The sequence below is a fragment of the Artemia franciscana genome, chromosome 2 (assembly GCF_032884065.1).
Source record: "Artemia franciscana chromosome 2, ASM3288406v1, whole genome shotgun sequence".
In the NCBI taxonomy this organism is placed as follows: Eukaryota; Metazoa; Arthropoda; class Branchiopoda; order Anostraca; family Artemiidae; genus Artemia; species Artemia franciscana.
Window position 1 is genome coordinate 1,970,950 of NC_088864.1, and position 19,751 is coordinate 1,990,700.

The 19,751-nt window shown below is 36.4% G+C and overlaps 1 protein-coding gene across 4 annotated transcripts in view; it reads left to right on the top strand.

The window, feature by feature from the left end:
- LOC136035803 (leucine--tRNA ligase, cytoplasmic-like) overlaps window positions 1-19,751 on the top strand; it is a 217,657-nt gene that overhangs the window by 41,144 nt on the left and 156,762 nt on the right. For all 4 annotated transcript variants that reach the window (XM_065717779.1, XM_065717775.1, XM_065717786.1 and 1 more), the window contains exons 4-5: window positions 397-558; window positions 2,031-2,275. In XM_065717779.1, coding sequence (XP_065573851.1) covers window positions 397-558; window positions 2,031-2,275 — 407 coding nt within the window. The remainder of the gene's footprint in view (window positions 1-396; window positions 559-2,030; window positions 2,276-19,751) is intronic.

The following is a 19,751-nucleotide window of genomic DNA, read 5'->3' on the forward strand; positions in this document are numbered from 1 at the left end:
GGTTCCTCAACCACTAACTGAACCTCATCCACATATGGGTTTCTCAACCTCTAACTAGACCTCATCCACATCTGGGTTTCTCAACCGACGCGTAGAGTTTTCCAACGTTTTAGGTTAGATTTCATCTAATTATGCATATTTTAAGCAATATGGTGTTGACTTTTGTGCAAATTTATAGTTTCGATAGAATAGAATAGAATCATCACAATTGGGCTATATTTTACAACCCTGGCCGATTGGAGTTTTATTCAAATTTTTATAGACGAATCACTGCTTCCGGTTCTTATCCTAATCCATGTCTCCCATGTCTGACTCAGAGCATATAATTCAAAGCTATGTCGGTTTTAATCTTAACCATGTAACTTTTTTTCACGCATTTTTTATTTTTTTTTCTAGAGCAAGGTGGTAGCAAAATCTGGCGGTGCTAAATATCAGTGGCAAATTATGAAATCTCTAGGATTAGAAGACGAAGAAATAAAGGCTTTTTCTGATCCAATGCATTGGTTGGAGTATTTTCCGCCACGTGCCGTTGAAGACTTGAAAAAAATGGGGCTACATGTATGTAATCTTTCTCTTTTTTTATTATTTTGGTTTAGGGCGCGTCGCCTTGACTTGTGATTCTGAAGCAAGGCCATACCCAGAGGCTCTTAGTTGGACCCCTTTATCCCCGAAACAGGATAAATTTTGTTGAGATATGTATTCCTTTGATGACTATGAAAAGCATTTACCAATATTCAATTGTAGAAAAACGGAGGGATTGTCTGTAAAAACCTTTTACACCCTGTTCATTTTACTTTTTTAGATTTTTACACAACGAAACATCAGATTCAAATTAATCTCAATTAATTGATTAGTTATATTTGAATAATTGATTAATCAAACTTTGTTAATTGACTAATTAAATTCGATTAATCAAATTAATTGAAATCTTGTTTTTACTGGCATGATGATTTCACGCAAGGGATTTTAAAATCTATCAGGCTTTAAAGATGCAGGGTTGCTTGTCTCTCCAAAAATTAGAAATAATGCGACTGGCTTGCGAAATTAAACCATAGATGTAAATAGGTGAAATGTAAGCCCCCTTTTCCTATGGAACTACAGGAAACTAATGTGTATTTTTCTCTTTCGTCCATCTATGAAAACAGATGGTACTTTTATAGCTTTTGTGTTTGTTGGAACGAGGGACAAACTTTCTTTTCCAGACATCAAGCATTGGCACTCTTTCCGTTTTTGGGGAAAAAGCAAACAAATTACAAATAGAAGCTGGGCTAAAAATAAATTGGGTGTTTGCTTGTTTTTAAAGGAGATGTATGTATTAGAGAGTATAAGAGAGTTTTCTCTTTGGCTTTTCTTTGTGGGTGCTCTGGCCTCTTAATAACCAATTTTGGCTTAAACTGATTTTTATCTAAAAATTAAAATAACAATCTTAAAAATTAGAGAAAAATGTCGCAAAATGACATCTATGGCATCAAAAGTCTCTAAGGCAAATACTACAGTTAAAATAAACTGAGCTGATTAGTACAATATAAAAATGAACCTGTCATCCACATTATAATTATTTGGGTTTACTTTTGAAGCTCAGCCTTTTTGAAAAGAAAGGCGAATAATATTTTTTTTTCTTATTTAGTGAATTTTGTCAATAGATAGATTGTAATCGAATCAAATTCTATTGTAAATCAAATTTTTTTTTATTTAGAAAAAACGCCCTAAACTGGGCACACGCCAAGTTTTTTTGTTCACAATGCTTAATATGCAGAAAAAAGAAACAAAAAGTATTTTTAAAACAAAAAATGCCCTAAACTGGGTACACACCTAAATTATTTTTGTTCGTAATGGTTAATATACCAAGAAAAAACACAACAAAAAGATGTTTTTATTGGTTGTCATTATATCTCGTTGGAGTATTGAAGGTAGGCAATATTTGTAGTCCTGGTATCTGACTACAAGGAGCAAGAGAGATGAGATATTTAGGAGTAAGATTTTAGAGATGAGATTAAAATATTTAGATATATTTTGTAAATTATCTTTAGGTGGATTGGCGTCGGGCTTTCATAACAACTGATGTCAACCCGTTTTATGATTCATTCGTTAGATGGCAATTTATTCGTCTTAAGGAACGTGGAAAAATTGACTTTGGGAAAAGATATACTATTTATTCACCAACTGACAAACAGCCTTGTATGGACCACGATAGAGCTAGTGGAGAAGGCGTTGGGCCTCAGGAATATACAGCAATAAAAATGAAGATTGTTAAAAATATGCCAGAAAAAATTAGGTAAGAATTTTAGATTACGAAAAGTGTGAGCATTCGTTGGTACACATGTGGGTGGGATTTTTTATTTATTGATTTTTTCATTTTAAACAAAAACGGAGTAAGACGTAGCCTTGTCTTGTTCAATATAATAGGAAGATAGAGGCAGGCAAAGTATAGATGTTGCAGTCTCACTGCCCTGTCAACCTAAGAAAAAAAATAGAGACCTGACATTTAACATGATAACAACATACACTTTTAACTATAAACAAAAAATCTCTAGAAATTTATACCATATTGTTAGTTAGCTTCATATCTATCCGTTCACCGTGCTACATTTTTTATACTGCTAAAAAAATTTTGTAGTAAATAAAATAAACTTACTTAAAAAAGCAGACACATTTCTGCTTTTCTTGCTGTCACAAGAAATGTCACATCTCTTGTGATAGCAAAATGTCACAAGAAAACGGTTATCTGGGAATTAATTTGCACCATAAATTATGGATCCCACAAGCTTATCCCTTTACAAAGAGGCACATTGGGAGAGGTTCGTTGCTTCCAGTCTGCTTCTTTTCCCACAACGTTTCCTAATTTCTTTCTTTATGTTACACCTATTTTCGGCTCGAATTATTGCCCTTCTTCCAGGAAGAATTCCTGCACGTGCAGAAAATTGCGAAAAAAAACATCTGCTTTTCATGGGAAGAATAACTTCAATATTGATATTATCATTATCTTGTATTTAAATTTTATAAGCAGCGATACATGGCTGCTAAAAAATGCCATGAACCAAAAAAGGTCAAATTGGATTGGTATTTAGTATCATTTGCATTCGTCCTCTAAAACGTTTTTTGAATGCTTGCCTGATCAACAGTATACATCTACTATTGCTTTAAATATAACTTGGTAACTTTGAATCGCTGAAAAGCTGGGATCAACAAAAAAGAAACAACAGATGCTATTTTATTTTACTTTTTTGTACATCTTTTCGTATTCGTATTCGTTTAATGAAATAGCTATCGTAGCACTCAAAAATGAACGCTAAATTACGCTACTTTTACAATCACAAAATGGTCACTAGTTATATACATTTACGAAATATGATACAACTTTCAATTCACTTGTTAAATGCACTTAGGAAATATGGTACAAAGGAGTTTGCGAATCTGTTCGTACGTCACTTGACTGGTTCTAGTTTGTTGTAATGTCTAGTATGTCTGCTGATTGATGAAGATGGTGGAAGTATGGATGGGTGCTTCTTTTTTGTTAATATTGATTTCCCAAATTTCATTATTAGCTCATGTCTTCGGTAGAATAAGGTGGGCAAATTCAAGAGCTGAAGGGCACTTTCGTAGTTGCTGAAACTGGGTTCGAGTAATATCTTAGTAGCGCGTTTTTGAACATCTTCTAGTTTAGCTGCCATGTAGGCTGTACTCTGAGTTTGGGGACCCCAAACGGAACAGCAATACTCGAGGATAGGCCTGATGTAGGTCGTATGCGCCAGCAAGAGCTGACAATCAGAGAAGCCTAACCTGCACATACTTTTTAAACTTTGGATTGAGTTGTGACCTTTGTTCACAGTATTGTCTACATGCATCTTAAAAGAGTAGTCACTCGTAAATGTTACGCCTAGGATTGTTGCAGAGGAAACAATTGGAAACGGAGCATCTGGGATTGTGAAATCTCGCTTGAGTGGATCAAATCGTAAAACTTTTGATTTTTGTGCATTCACTTGTAGACTATTCGACACTGTTTGATGAAGTGTGTGAAGAAAGTCGGGTCAGACTGCTGCTTTTCTACTGCATTTTCGACTTTATGTATGAGAGGTGCAGACAAGTCATCAACAAACGTGAAAGGCTCTTCAAATTCTGTAAGGATGTGGTATATGACGGCAAAAAATAAAAGAGCAGCTAATAAAAGAGCAGTCTTTATTTAGATCTTGACCTATCAAGACGTCTCTTTTTTTAATAAATGGCACCTGTGATTTTTAAGTGAAGACGCGAGATCAGCCTTGTTGAACTTTTCTCTAGCAAGTACCAGTGCTAATCCTGGCTTAGGCAACCAGGTTTCAGTTGAAGATAGAGTTTCCAATTCAAGGTCTGTGTCTCGTTTTTGTTCCTTAGACTAGAATGTCCCATCCTTGTAATGAATGCTACTGAAAATGTGGAACTGGGTCATTCCAGTGTTCCAAGTGCAATGCATGGTTGCATCCAGCTCGTGCTGGCATCACAAAAAGTAGTCGCCTAAAAAACCCTAAATGGTTATGCGTACGGTGCCGATCAACAATGGTCGTAAATGACGAGATTATTACCAACGATAACCAACCTGAAGTGATCCAACCACCCGAGGTTAAAAAATCCCTCCTTATTCCTATTGAAGAAAATTCAACTAATTCCAATGATAATCAACTAGAAGTGATCGTTCCAATTGGTATGGTTAATTCCCCATCCATACCTCGTGTTTCGAATAATGATAAAAATAGTTCCCCTGGATCGATTGATTCTGCAAAAATTACCACCTACCATCAACCCCAAATTACTCCACTAATTTCTTGCTCCAGTAAAGATGAATTGACGTGCAATGCAAAAAAGGCTAGTGTGTTTGAGCCCCATACCTGTGAAGATTGCCTAAAAAAAGATGCAGAAATCGTCAATCTCAAGAAACGGATTATTAATCTCAAATTTCTTTATGCTAGCTTGTCTGATTTTTACGAGCGCCAGAATAGTGATCTCTTCAAGGACAAAGAAATCAAATTGTTAAAAGTCGGTTTTCAGCTCGCAATTGTTGAAGCTATACATACTTTAAATTCCCCTTCACCGCCCAGAATTCCTCATTTAGCTGATACTTCCGCTCCAAATATTCATTACCAAAATTCTTCGGTTCATCAAGCAGGTGCTAGTGTACTTCCTTCGTCAGAATTTTCTCAAGGGATTAAAAAGGTTACGCAAACTAATCATGCTGACCTCGCTTCAACCGAAGATAATTTATTGTTGAAATCCAGTGTTAACGACACATCTTTAAAAAGGAAAAAATTCTACCTCTTACTGACCTGAAGCAATTCGGAAACCTAAAATCAACTTCTACTTCCCACTACCTCGTTTCTCTTATTGACCACATCGGGAAAATCCCCGAAAAGCCTAATTCCTGGCTAAACTTAATTTCCGTTGACCTTTAGAAAGCCTTTGACCTTGTTAACCATAATATTTTAATTGAGAAACTAGAAAGCGAGTTTGATATCGATCCCTTACTGGTAAAATTGGTTGCCTCCTTTTTAACAAATAGATCGCAGGTGGTTAAATACCAGAACCATTGCTCAAATCCTCTCCCTATCTACAATGGCATACCCCAAGGAACTCTCCTAGGCCCCCTCTTTTTTTTAGTCATGATTAACAGCCTCGTGAAGGAAGTTCCTGACCGTTGGAAATTTGTTGATGACTTAACGATTGTTGAAAGTTGCTTCAGAAATTTAATAAACGTCCCTATGAGCATCCTCAACGAAATTGGAATTTGGACCTAGATTTGACAGTAAACCCCTCTAAGTCCATGATAATGCCGATTTGTTTCCTCAAACCCTCGCCCTGTTTTCTTAATCCTGTCCCTCCTGAAATTTATGCGTCTTCGATTAAATTACTTGGAGTCACAATTTCTTCAAATTTAAAGTGGGGTATCAACGTTAAAGATATCATCCATAAAGCTAATGCGTCTATCGCCCTCCTTAAGCTCCTAAATAAATATAGCAACCCTCCTTCTCACTCCTTAAGGTTTTACACGTCTTTTTTTCGCCCGCATCTTGAATATGCTTGTCCAGTTTGGCACCCTGGCATCTCTCGTAAAGAATCAGACAAAATTGAGTCAATCCAAAAAAGAGCCTTGCGAATAATTTTCAAAGAAGGCAAGGTGCCTTAATCTCTGCTCCTAAAAAAAGCTAGTTTGGAAACTCTTGAGCGAAGGAGGTCGTCCTTGTGCCTCCGTTTTTCAAAAAATGCAATAATGAACCCTCGGACGGCAAGTATTTTCCCCAAACGTCACTCACCATCCAGGTTACGACAGCCTCGAGCTGTTTCTGAGCCTATCCCAGTTTCGTCCCCCATTCGCTGCATTACTTCCAGATATGAAAAAACCTTTGTCCCCTTCATCACAGAAAAAATGAATAAAATAGCCAACTAGTTTCTCCCCCCCCCTTTTTTTTCATATGAGGTGCTTTAGGTCGTTGCACTAATTTGCTTGCCCCCGCTGTTTTGGTCTAGTTTCCCTTTTAATTCATATGTTTTTCGTGTGTTTTATGCTTCGTTCTTTTTTGTTGTGAGTTTTTGGACTTTTTTAGTGTCCCTTTTAATTTATAGATATATATGTTTATTTCTTGTTCTTTTCTGTATTATTAGATTTTTTTGTTCCCTTCCCTTTTTTCTGACCTGTATTTGTTCAAGTTTAGTTTGACCGATTTTTTTTTTGTTTGACTGATAATTTGATTATTCATTATTATTAGTGTTTTTTGCTTTGTTAGTCGACTCCGAAGCCCGAATTCGGCCCTTTGAGGGCTTGTGATAGTGATCTTTTTGAAATAAACATCTTATCTATCTTATCTAATTTCGTTCCTTGAGGGCAGCCGCAGATTAGTTCTGCCCAGTCAGAGCAGAGTTTGGTTTTTAGCTCCCATTTCTTTCAGATTCGCTAATGCGGTCATATGTTTGACAAGGTCAAACGCTTTTCAGTAGTCCGCCAAAAATAAGTGGACAGTACTATTAGAAGTGTCCAACCACTTGACGATTAAGTGATACATTAGCACTAGATTTTTATCATTAACGTCCAGTATGTCAATTTAATAAATAGAGAATTACCTATATACTTGCCTACAAATTTGTCAAAAAAATGTGACATCAGCATGAAGAATTTCCATTATTGCCATAAAGGTTACAGGCTTAATTATATTTATCAGGTTGCAGAGCAACGCTACTGCTTTCGCGCTTTGTCTTTGATGAGTTGCTGGGTAGTGTTGAGAAGATGGTTATTCGAAAAATATTTCTCGTATCGAAATTGTGAAACAAATGAGAGCAGTCCTGCTGAAGGTTGTGAACTTTCCAGTAATTTTCAAGGAAAATATTTTTTTTGTAGCCTTCTTAATTGAATCTTCCTGGAGATAACTCGAGATGGAATCTCTATCTACAAGATAATTCTATACGTGTCTTCTGTGTATATACCTTTTATACTTGCTTGTACTTACTTACTTGTGCTTGTAGCAGGACTCAAGCATCTCAGCTCTTCCTGGTGTCCAGTAGCTTCTTCATTGTGGGAAGCCAAATAGTCTTGGTCGCTCGTGAGTGGACCTGTCAATGCGAGCCAGTTCTTATCCCACCTTCATCGATACTTCTTGAAGCCACCGAGTGGGTCTAGGTCTGCCTTGATGCAGGCGAGCCAAGTTTTCTTTTATCTTCTCTGTCGCTTTTTCCATCCCGGAAGAGGCGTACACCTGAGGGCTTTATTGACGAAGGTGGGTGGTTTGCGCTGGAGTGCATGACCGGAACTATCGGAGTCCTCTTTGTTTGACTACAGTCACCAAATCATAACGTTGATGACAAATTTTGCGGAGTTCATCAATGCTGACTCGATCACGGAGTTTGATGACGATGATTCTCCTTAGACATGTACTGTCGAATACGTTGAGGGCTTGTATGTCAGATGCTTTCAGAGCCCATGTCTCACAGCCGTATAGACCGAACAAGGGTATGATATATCCTTGTTCTTGTCTTCAATAGGGCTTTTTTCTAGTTCCATAGGTATGTAGATACTTTGGAAACAATAGGAAATAATTCTAAATGTCCGCAATTGATTAATTGGTAATAATTCTAGAAACATCAATCTAGAATTGACAAACTCTTATATGTACTTCTTTTGTATGGAATTTTAGGTTCTCATCGAATTTTCTTATACTCTGTATATATGTAAGGCTCTGGTCCAGAAGTAGACAGAAATAAGCATAGATGTAATCTGAATCTTGGGTGGGCGAGGGTAGAGGTCCAATCGTGTTTTCACGTATGCGAGAATAAATTGCCATATCTCAACTAAACTTGTAAGTGAGTAAGAACTCATATCTTGATTGTGTTTTGGGGTGTCCAGAGATGATCCCTGTGGATCATGCCTATGATCCCTATGGAGCTTGCGAGGATGTGCTAAAATAAAAAAAATGAAAAGAGTATGGAGCATGAGACCATTTACCGAAACGAACATGAAAAATAAACAACGAAACACTACATAATAAAACCCCAAAACAACACATAAAAAATGCAGAAAAATGACCCACTGAATATATAATTAATCTATTTCGAAAGCATACCTACCGAGCAACTCCACAAGTAAATCAGATTTAAACTGGTTAAAATTACCATTATCCTTAATATCTTTACTAAGTTTGTTCCAAAGCTTGGATAAAAACTCTATAAACAAGAGATAAAGGAGACCTACTAGAAGCAAGTCGAGGAACCTCAATATTTCCTAGCATGCAAGTATCTAAGAGACTTAATCTTACTTCACAACAGGTTTTGGTTAAGATTTAACAAACAGTCCAGCCAAATCTCGCGATGAGAAGACTTTAAGACCTTTTCCACAAAAATTGGCACAAAACGCATCTTTTCTGATGGACATTCTAATAACATAAATTTAAAGACTCCTGCCCTCCATAAGACATATATTGTATTCGAAAACCCAGAAGGTTACACTGTGACGATTGCTCTTACTTCCCAAAAAACTTAGTGGAAACCTGACAGACAATTTGTTAGATATTCTCATAACAAAACCTTAGAGAGACCTCTCTCCTTCCTAACCCACAATCACGACACTTACTCTTGATCTCCGCCGAATTTTGTTGTAACCCAACATACTTTTCTATTAAAAAGTCGATGACAAGAACCTAGAAAGACCCTTCGATCCTCCATAGAGGTCAAGTCGTGATCCCCCTAAAAAATATGCTAGGACACTAGCTCTTATTTTCTACCAAGTTTGGTTCAGACCCGACAATGTCTTCTAACAGATATCCTGATGAAGAGAATTCATGAATATTCCCCCTTCCCCTCCTCCTCCAAATCTTTATAACGGCATGGATCATCTCCGGATACCTCAAAACACAATTAAGATATTAGTTCTTACTCACTAATACAAGTTTACTTTACTCACTTTCAAGTTTAGTTGAGATATGGCAATTTATTCTCGCATACGTGAAAACACGATTGGACCTCTACCCTCGCCCACCCAAGATTCAGATTACATCTATGCTTATTTCTGTCTACTTCTGGACCAGAGCCTTACATATATACAGAGTATAAGAAAATTCGATGAGAACCTAAAATTCCATACAAAAGAAGTACATATACGAGTTTGTCAATTCTAGATTGATGTTTCTAGAATTATTACCAATTAATCAATTGCGGACATTTAGAATTATTTCCTATTTCTTCCAAAGTATCTACATACCTATGGAACCAGAAAAAAGCCCTATTGAAGACAAGAACAGGGATATATCAGGCCCTTGCTCGGTCTAGCTGTGAGACATGGGCTCTGAAAGCATCTGACATATTAGCCCTCAACGTATTCGACAATTCATGTCTAAGGAGAATCATTGGCATTGAGCTCCGTAATCGAGTCAGCAATGATGAACTCCGTAAAATTTGCCTTCAACGTTATGATTTGGTGTTTGATGGGTGAAAACTTGAACTTCGTTTCAGATTTGACATTTGCCTTGGAATTACATAGCTCCATATACAAGTTACAAGTGAGCGCTTAACTTAAGTTTAATCGAAATGATTAGTTAGGTTTTTTCTAATGAAATATACCAAAAACAAAATTATGGAAACTACAGAAGAAAAATATGTAGAGCAGCCCCGACAGAACGCATTATGTTAAAAACCTAGCCTAACCTGTATATCTTAAATATTTAATTAAAATATACCTGCATCGTAGTTTTTCTCACTGAGACTAAGCTAATTATAACCAAATGCGGAAGACAAAACGGTTTTTTGCAGATCACACGATTGAATTTCTTGAGTGTTTTTGGGATATTTAACAATTACCGTTTTGCGTTTATGAAGTAAATATAAAAAGGAGACGGTTATCGAGCGTCTGTAAAGCGGTTAATTTACGACAGATGTTGACCCTTTAGCAGCAAATACTTTATAAGGTTTCAGATTCGAACATCCCAAACTGTTCAAACATCCCAAACTCAAACTGTTAATTACTTCCACGGTTAACAAAGTTCCAAAAAATGCATCTTTTTGGTATTTGACTCTCAGCCCCGAAGTAAATCTTCTTATACTTCCCTCTTCCAAAATGTCCGTGTCCATCTATACTTTGGGAAATGAATAAATCAGATAAAATCAACAAAAGCCACGTAGACTAAAGAAAAGCAGATTAGCTACTCTGCTACCATAGCTGACCCATTCTTTCAAAAAAAGAGAAGAAAATATTTTGCTATCTTATTTATGTTTTTATATTTACTAGTATTAGTCATGAACTATGGAGAAGGGGAGATTTCTGATCCGTATTTTTAGTAAGGGGATGTTCCTGTTGATCTCCTAGTTTTACAAAGCATGTCATTGCTCTGGGCTTTGTTTAGCAAGGGTAAATTTGAACACTATAGACCCCTTTTCTGTTTCCTCAACAGTCGATGCACCAAGCTCGATAATTTTTTAATATTTGGAGATGGCACTCCTAACTTGGAGATGTCATTTCTAAAGATATTAAGTTCTAGAAGAAAGGTCTTAATTCGTTTGTGATTCTCTTGGTTGAGTCTAATTAATCTAGTTCCCTGTATGATCAATAAGTATAATTAACTGTATAATTAACCATATATAATTAATGATTAACCCTGTGTAATGAACCATACAATTAATCACTTATACCCACCTGCAGTGTAGACCGGGTTACGATTGCTGAATTAAATATTTAGTTAAACTTAATTGATTAATTTACATGATTAATTTACACTTTTAGCTTCAAATATGTGCCAACCGTCAACGATCATGTACTAAACTTAGTCCTTTTTAAATTTACTGCAGTACTGTTTAACCGCTTGTGCATTAAATTTTCCTTTGGATAAGGTGCATTTAAAAAGCGATTATAATGTAATATTTCGCCAAATTTCTTCCCCTTTTCTAGGCATCCCTAATTATTGAATAAGAAAGTAGGAAATATCAAACAGTTCGTAGTAACGAACTGTAAGTAAGGAACGTTGCGGCTCAGTAGTAACCAAAACTCTAAGAAATAGCCTTGGTAACAATAGTAACGAAGTGAAACAAGGTTGTCGGAGATGCCGAGTGCCCCTCTCAAACAGTTCGTGGTAACGAACTGTAGTAAGGAGCGACCCGGCTCAATAGTAAACGAAACTCTAAAAAATGGGATTTTGTACTAATGGATACGTCAAAACAATAGGATTTTTATGCTGCTTTAAAATATATAAGTTTATTGGGAAGTGTACAGGCGTTTTCAGGGGAATTTTTTCTTGGATAGGGAGGGGGTTGAGGGGAGGGGTTACATGGGAGGATCTTTCCATGAAGGAATTTGTCATGGGAAGAGAGAATTTCCGTGAAGGGGGCGCAGGATTTTCTAATATTATTTAAAAGAAAAAACAAAGAAAAGATAATTATGAAAAAGTTTTTTCAGCTGAAAGTAAGGAACAGCATTAAAACAAAACGAACGGAAATTATTACGCATATGAGGGGTTCACCTCCTCCTAAATACCTGCTCTTTACGCTAAAGTGTTTTTAGTAATTTCAACTATTTCTTCTACGGCCTTTGTGATTCAGGGGTCATTCTTAAAGAATTGGGACACAATTTAAGTTTTAGTGTAAAGAGCAAGGTATTAAAGAGGGGGCAAACCTGCTCATACGTAATAAAAAATATACGAATATAGAAGTTCGTTACGTAATTTAATTCGGAAGTTACGTATATTTTTTTATTAATAAAAACGTCTGTAAGAAATTAAAACTTTTAGTTGCCTTTTTAAGTAAGCAAAAGATTGAAGGGCAGCTAAGCCTCCTCCTCCACTCCTTTTTTCTCAAGACTGTCCAATGAAAACCAAGAAAAATCTATTTAGCCAAAAAAAAAAAAAAAAAAAAAAAAAAAAAAAAAAAAAAAAAAAAAAAAAAATGCAAATTTCGTTCTAATTATTCATGTGCGGAGAGCCAAAATCAAAACATGCATTAATTCAAAAACGTTCAGAAATTAAATAAAAAAAAGTTTTTTTCTAACTGAAAGTAAGGAGCGATATTAAAACTTAAAACGAACAGAAATTACTCCGTATATGAAAGGGGATGTTCCCTCCTCAACGCCCCGCTCTTTACGCTAAAGTTTTTCACTGTTTTAAAAAGTAGATTTGAGAGAAAGAGTCAAACTTTAGTGCAAAGAGTGGAGTGTTGAGGAGGGAACATCCTCTTTCATATTTCAGTTAAAAAAACTTGTTTTTTTATTATTTAATTTTCTGCAAAAAAGTCTTCTGAGTACAGCCGAAGGTTTCTTTGACCTCGAGCTGGGAAAGTCTTCTCTAGTTACCCCTTTCCTTTATGCTCAACCTTTCTATAAAAGGGGGTTTTCACCACCCTGCATTCTGGTGAACTACTTCATTCATTTCAAGATTCATACCATACCATTGACTAACAACGTAATATCACGATAGGAGAAGTTCTATGGAATTATACCCTTAAAAGAAACTTGAAGATCTTGTTCCAGTCTTCTCTACAACTAGCTGTGCAGAGGTTTAAGGTGTAACTCTTAGTATTGCCGGCACGTTCAATATCCATGTTGTATTTGTGGTCAAGTCATTTGTGGTACAAATGCTATGTATATGATTTATAGCTTGGTTGGGAATCCTTCCAAGGGACACAGGTTCGATTCCCGGCGTAGCCCGGTATTTAGTTTGGGACGGAGGTCGGTGATGTGACTCTACAAGCTCAGACAGAGTCGACCCAACTCTAAATGGGTACCTGGAGGAATCTAGGGGAGGTAAGCAGGAATGTGCGAAAGCGCAGGATGGCTCACCCCCCTCCTACCATTGTACTTCCTGGCTGAAGTGCCATGAAACGGCACCGTCGGTTGCACTACTGACATACTTTCTTTTTATGGCACTTGGTATTAACCAAGTGACATATAGCAATCGCAAATTCTGTCGGTCTGTCGGTCTGTCTGTCTGTCTGTCGGTCGGTCCCGGTTTTGCTACTTTAGGCACTTCCAACTACTTTAGGACGATGAAATTTGGCAGGCGTATCAGGGACCGGTTAGAAATAGTCGTTTTTCCGATTTGACCATCTGGGGAGGGGGGCGAGTGGGGGGCCGGTTAGTTCGGAAAAATAGAAAAATGAAATATTTTTAACTTACGAACGGTTTATCAGATCTTAATGAAATTTAATGTTTGGAAGGATATCGTGTCTCAGAGCTCTTATTTTCAATCCCGACCGGATCTGGTGACATTCTGGGGGGGGGGAGTTGGGAGGGGAAAACCTAAAATCTTGGAAAACACTTAGAGTGGAGGGATCGGGATGAAACTTTGTGGGAAAAATAAGCACAAGTCCTAGATACATGATTGACATAACTGGAACAGATCCGCTCTCTTTGGGGTAGTTGGGGGGAGGGTTAATTCTGAAAAATTAGAAAAAATAAGGTATTTTTAACTTACTAACGGGTGATCGGATCTCAATGAAATTTGATATTTAGAAGGATATCGTGTCTCAAAGCTCTTATTTTAAGTCCCGATCGGATCTGGTGACATTGAGGGGAGTTTGGAGGAGAACCCAAAATCATGGAAACGCTTAGAGTGGAGGGATCGGGATGAAACGTGGTGAAAAAAATAAGCACAAGTCTTAGATACGTGATTGACATAATTGGAACGGATCAGCTCTATTTGAGGGGGAAGCTTAATTCTGAAAAATTAAAAAAAATGACGTGTTTTTAACTTACGAAGGAGTGATCGGATGTTCGTGAAACTTCATGTTTAGAAGGACCTCGTAACTCAGATCTCTTATTTTAAATCTCAACTGGATCCAGCGTCATTGGGGGGGGGGGCAGTTGGGGGGGGGACCGGAAATCTTAGAAAACACTTAAAGCGAAGAGTCAGGATGAAACTGGATGGGAAGAATAAAAACAAGTCTAAGATACGTGACTGACATAACCGAACCGGATCTGCTCTCTTTGGCGGAGTTGGGGGGGGGTTAATTCGGAAAAACGAGGTATTTGTAACTTACGAACGGGTGACCAGATCTTAATGAAATCTGATATTTAGAAGAATCTTGTGCTTTTAAGCTCTTATTATAAATTCCGACCAGATCCTGTGACATTGGAGGGAGTTGGAGGGGGAACCGGAATTCTTGGAAAACGTGAAAATTGGGGTATTTTTATCTTAATAATAGGTGATCGGATCTTAATGAAACTTGATATATAGAAGGATCTTATGTCTCAGATGCTCCATTTTCGACTCGAATTGGATCCGGGGACATAGGGGGTTTGAGGAGGGAAACAGAAATCTTGGAAAACGCTTAGAGTGGAGAGATCAGGATGAAACTTGATGGGAAGAATAAGCACTAGCTCTAGATACGTGATTTCCATAATTAGAACGATCCGTTCTCTTTGGAGGAGCTGGGGGGCGTTAATTTGGAAAAATTAGAAAAATTGATGTATTTTTAACTTAAGAACGGGTGACCGGATCTTAATGAAATTTGATATTTAGAAGGATTCCATGTCTCAGAGCTCTTATTTCAAATCCCGACCAGATCTGTTGACATTGGGGGGAGTTGGAGGGGGAAATCGGAAATCTTTGAAAACGCTTAGAGTGGAGGAATCGGGATAAAGCTTGGTGAATATTATAAGCAAATGTTTTAGATACGTGATTGACGTAACCGTACTGGATTCACTCTCTTTGGGGGGGTTAGGGGGAGGGGTTCAGTGCTTTGGCGAGTTTGGTGCTTCGGCACGTGCCTTGACGATGAAAATTGGTAGGCGTGACAGGGAGCTGCACAAATTGACTTGATAAAGTAGTTATCCCAGATTCGACCATCTGGGGGGCTAAAGGGAGAGGAAAAATTAGAAAAAAATTAGGTAATGAATTTTGATATTTAGAATGACATTGTGACTTAGAGCTCTTATTTTAAATCCCGACCGGCATTAAGCCTCTGATTTTCCTTTTAAATCAATCTATTGATTCTTAGAATTTTGTTAGAGCTCATACCATATGATCTCTTGGCTCTTAGCTCTTCTTGCCTCGTCACAAGTGCCATATGAGCTCTTAGCTCTTCTTACATGGCTGTTTCAGGATCTGTCTTAAAATCACTTTCCAAGTATGTTCTATCCGGTACTGGAATATGTATATTCTGTTTGTGACTTTTGTTGAGATCAGCGGGCACTTGCAAGACAAGCTGGAAGAAGTTCCGAAAATATTTATTTCTGTAGTAAAATCCATTACAGAAAACTGCGTGAGCTACGTGAAATCAGAAATTAAGGAGGCATTTCATAAACGGCTAACCAAATGCCACTCTGCTCTTGTAGAAACGATATTATTATTAAGTTTCATAAGGGTCCGATGCAAAATGATAAAGACCCTAACATTCTCCCACCAGGCGTGCACTAAGCAGGACAAAATGATTTAAAAAAATTGAGTATTGTATAACAAAAGTTCCAAATCAATGGATTGTCCTATCCTTTTGTTCTGACAGGTGAAATCTGTAAGCGATCCTTGTTGTCATAACTGAATCGTAATTGTGATCGGAACTGAAAAAAAAAGACTAATTGGTGATTTAATTTTTTGGATTGCCACGAGCTCTTGGCCTATAAATAAACTTCAAATTTGAAAATGTTTTTCCTTAGTAATTTTCCACCTTTCTCTTAACGAATTTCTGTAGTATTATGCTGTATTTGAATATATTTTTGCAACCTAGCCGACAAATTAGCGAGGCTACACATTTTTTTTACCAATTATTTTTTTTTTACCAATTATTTTTTTAATTCTTAATATGTCTTGTCTCAAGGAGCTGGATGCTTGTCATTGAAAAAGTAAAGGTCCATATGAAAGTTAGTTCTCGGCTGAGTTTGGGTCTTTTTGACACTTCTTTCGGTTGAAGTTTAATCGTTTAAGAGTTTTCTAGTACAATTTTGTGTGCTTAAGCATAATCGGACTTTATTAAATTCAACAGTTTGACTCTATGATTTTTGGAAATTCTTACCTGAAATACTAAGAATTCTACGATGGTTGCACAAAAAACATGAATACGTACATTTCTGAATCTAGCATAGTCCATTTCATTAAAAAGAAATCCTTAAAAATTGGAAATTTACTTTTTAGAATATTCCAACTCCAATTTTAATTTTCTTTTCAATTATCGCATACAAAATGTGGGTAACCACAATTCTAATTGAAGATCCATATTTTGTGTAAAATAGGACATAAAACGTACTAAGAAAAATTAATGGGACAATGAGATCGTTGTTAAGGTGGTATTAAGAAAAGCTTAAGACTGAAGCACATTTTTTTTCTGTTTTCTGAAGATTTAGTAATTTAGTAGGCTGTACTATATTTTAATATATTTTTGTGACCTAGCCGATAAATTAGCTATGCTACACAGTCGTTTTGTTTTAATTAGTTATTTTGTTATTGTTATTTTTTACACTGTATATATCTTGTCTCAAGAAGCTAGATACTTCTCTCTGAAAAAAGTAAAGGTCCATATGGAATTACTGGTGCGTCATACTAAGTCAAGTATCACCTTGCCTGCCCAACGGCCCTGACCTGACCCCTTATAAGCTCATCCTATTTTCTGAACTGCAATGAAGCAATCTAGACAACAAGTTGATTTATAACAATTTGTATATTTTATGTGCATCTGTCATATTTTCTCTTTAATTAATTTAATTGTGATTTCCGTAAATCAGTAACTATCCAACTTTGTGTAACTCCGCCAGTCAGGCCAGATTTTTATTCCTTGACTATGAGTCATATCGTAGGGAACACAGTGCTATCTGCCTGATTTGGCTCGGAGATTTTGCTGGTAAGAACACTAAACTAAAAAAAAAATGTAAAGATTCGTTGCTGCCTATTGTTTTTTTAGCTTTATGTCTATGACTATTGTTTTTGCTATTATTATTTTAATATAAGTTTTTACTCCCTTGGGGTTAACACCTAAGGGACAGATTAAGGCCTTTATAGTTGGTGACGGGTAGATTCATTTTAAGTTATCTGTCACCAGGTTTTTTCGGGCATTTGTTGACCGGTAAGAAAATTTTGTTTCTATCTATTTCTCCTCCTTTTTTTGTTTCTGCTTTACTTTTTTCTTTTGTATTTGGAAATGATGTTATAAATACCATGTTTCCTTCCATATTTCATATACTTTTCGACCTGACTGAGAGTATAAAAAGTTCATTTATCGCACGCTCGATTATCATTGAATAAAATCCAACTTATCTTCATCAAGAAAAACATGAAAGGGAATCATTTTTGGTTCGACTGAAAATATTTAAAGAGTCGTGACGACGAGTTTTACACAGTGTTAGAAAAGAAAGTGCTTAGTCTTGTAAATACCGGAGAAAAGGTTACCTCCTTTTTATTGAAATCCAAAGGCTCTTTCTAGTTGCGTAGGCTTGTTTGAATATAAGCTTAAATAGGTTTATTTTCAAGAAAATATTTTTACCACTTGGATCTCACTCTGCACTCATGATTTTTTTTTTAATTACTTATTTCTTTTATGACGTCCACCACGTTAAATTAATAATAATGAATTCAGACGCGAATTGCACGATTTTTTTTTCAAGTGAATAATGACATAGGTTGTATACCCTCTTAGTCTCCATAGTAACTATTAAGACTAATCAGACTTAATGGTTGAGAACCATCTTACCTATGGTTATATGTGGTGTAGTGCTTCTCACTCTTTTATTATAAGTGCTGTGTCTCAGCGAATCCCTGCACGATGTACATCTTTTCTTACCCCTAAATGAAGGGGCATATATCAATTGTTCAAAATATTATAAGAGAATAATTATTTTTTCGAAGTAATGAAATTAGAAATTATGTGTATGAATTACAGTATATAATTAAATGATTTGGCATGAAAAAAGTAACGTTTGGTAGTCTTTGAGCTCGAGGTGCTCGATCTTGCTAATGATATCCTAGTTTTCCCATATCTCCCCTACCTTACATGCAGTAAATATGCTCTTGTCAAGGTACCAAATGGAGAGAAGAAAAGTTTCTCTTTTTACCTCATCTGAGCTATGCTCTTTTGTTTTGGTATCTGACAATATCTCTGTATTTTGTTTCATCATAGTTTACATGGTTTCATCGCAGCTCCCACTCTTTCGTAGAACCTTACGGACCCTTCTTTGAGGTCTCAAGTCTCTAGGCGACCATGGCTGGGAAATCCTAGTATAAGACCTTTTTGTCAGGGATCAGTTGACTTACGAAGTTAAAATGCGGGAATTCGGCTGATGCTGCGAAAGATTTAATATTTTGACCAAACATCCAAATTTCAATAGATTTATTTTGTTTTCCAAAAATTTCAAAAGGGGATCTGAGAGGATGTGCAACTTTCGCAATAAAGGTTTTTTTTTCTCCTGTCACTCGTGGGCAGTAATAGTGTATGACCTTTTCAGAAGGGCATCCCAGAGAACGAAGGCTAATTCAAAGTTTTTTTTTTAGAAGCGCGTAAATGAGTTTTTGTGATGATGTAAATTTACTCATATTAGTGTGTCTTTTATAGATTAATACTGTTCAAGTTGTTCTATCAGCGTATCTATCGGCTCTGATACGATATTGTGTTGACATGCTTCCAAGACAACGAGTTTGTTGAAAGCATACAAGACCTTGTGAACTCCCTAATTAATTTACAAGTTTTATGCTACACCAGAATTTAAGTACTATAGCAACGATTGAACCTAATTTCACTCTCGTTTCTAATACTTCTTCCCGCCGTTGCTATCCTTCGACTATTATTGATTATTGCACAATAATAATACTTTCTAATCTAAAAATATATATTTCTTACGCTGGCTTTGACCTTTTGCACTTTTTAACGTTAACTTGACCTTGGTCGGCCACAAGCTTTCTCCTTTCCAATTACGGAAAGGTCTTAAAGAGGGACGATTTTATTAACGATTCATGTTTGCATTGTATCTTGAATAGTTTTCAACATCATAATTACTGTTTTAATGACTTCTGTTTTAATTCTGTACTAAAATAAAACTAAATTGCAACTGTTTTTGAGCTTAGTGTTTGTGAAATAAAAGTATCAATCAGTACCCAAAGGAAAGAAAATACACTATTGCTTTGTAACCTTTCGCTAAAGGGCATTACTACTTGAAAGTAAACTCTATTATTTCGTTTTTGTAAATATCTTCTGTAGTTGCTGCTTTGGACTGGCAACCGGCACATTTCGAGTAGATATGGCGTGTTCGATATTTCTTCTAAATTGGACCAGCTTGTGGACAGGTTCCATAAGCGTTGAGAAAATATTGTCGACTTTCCACTTAACTGTCTTGCCTAAGT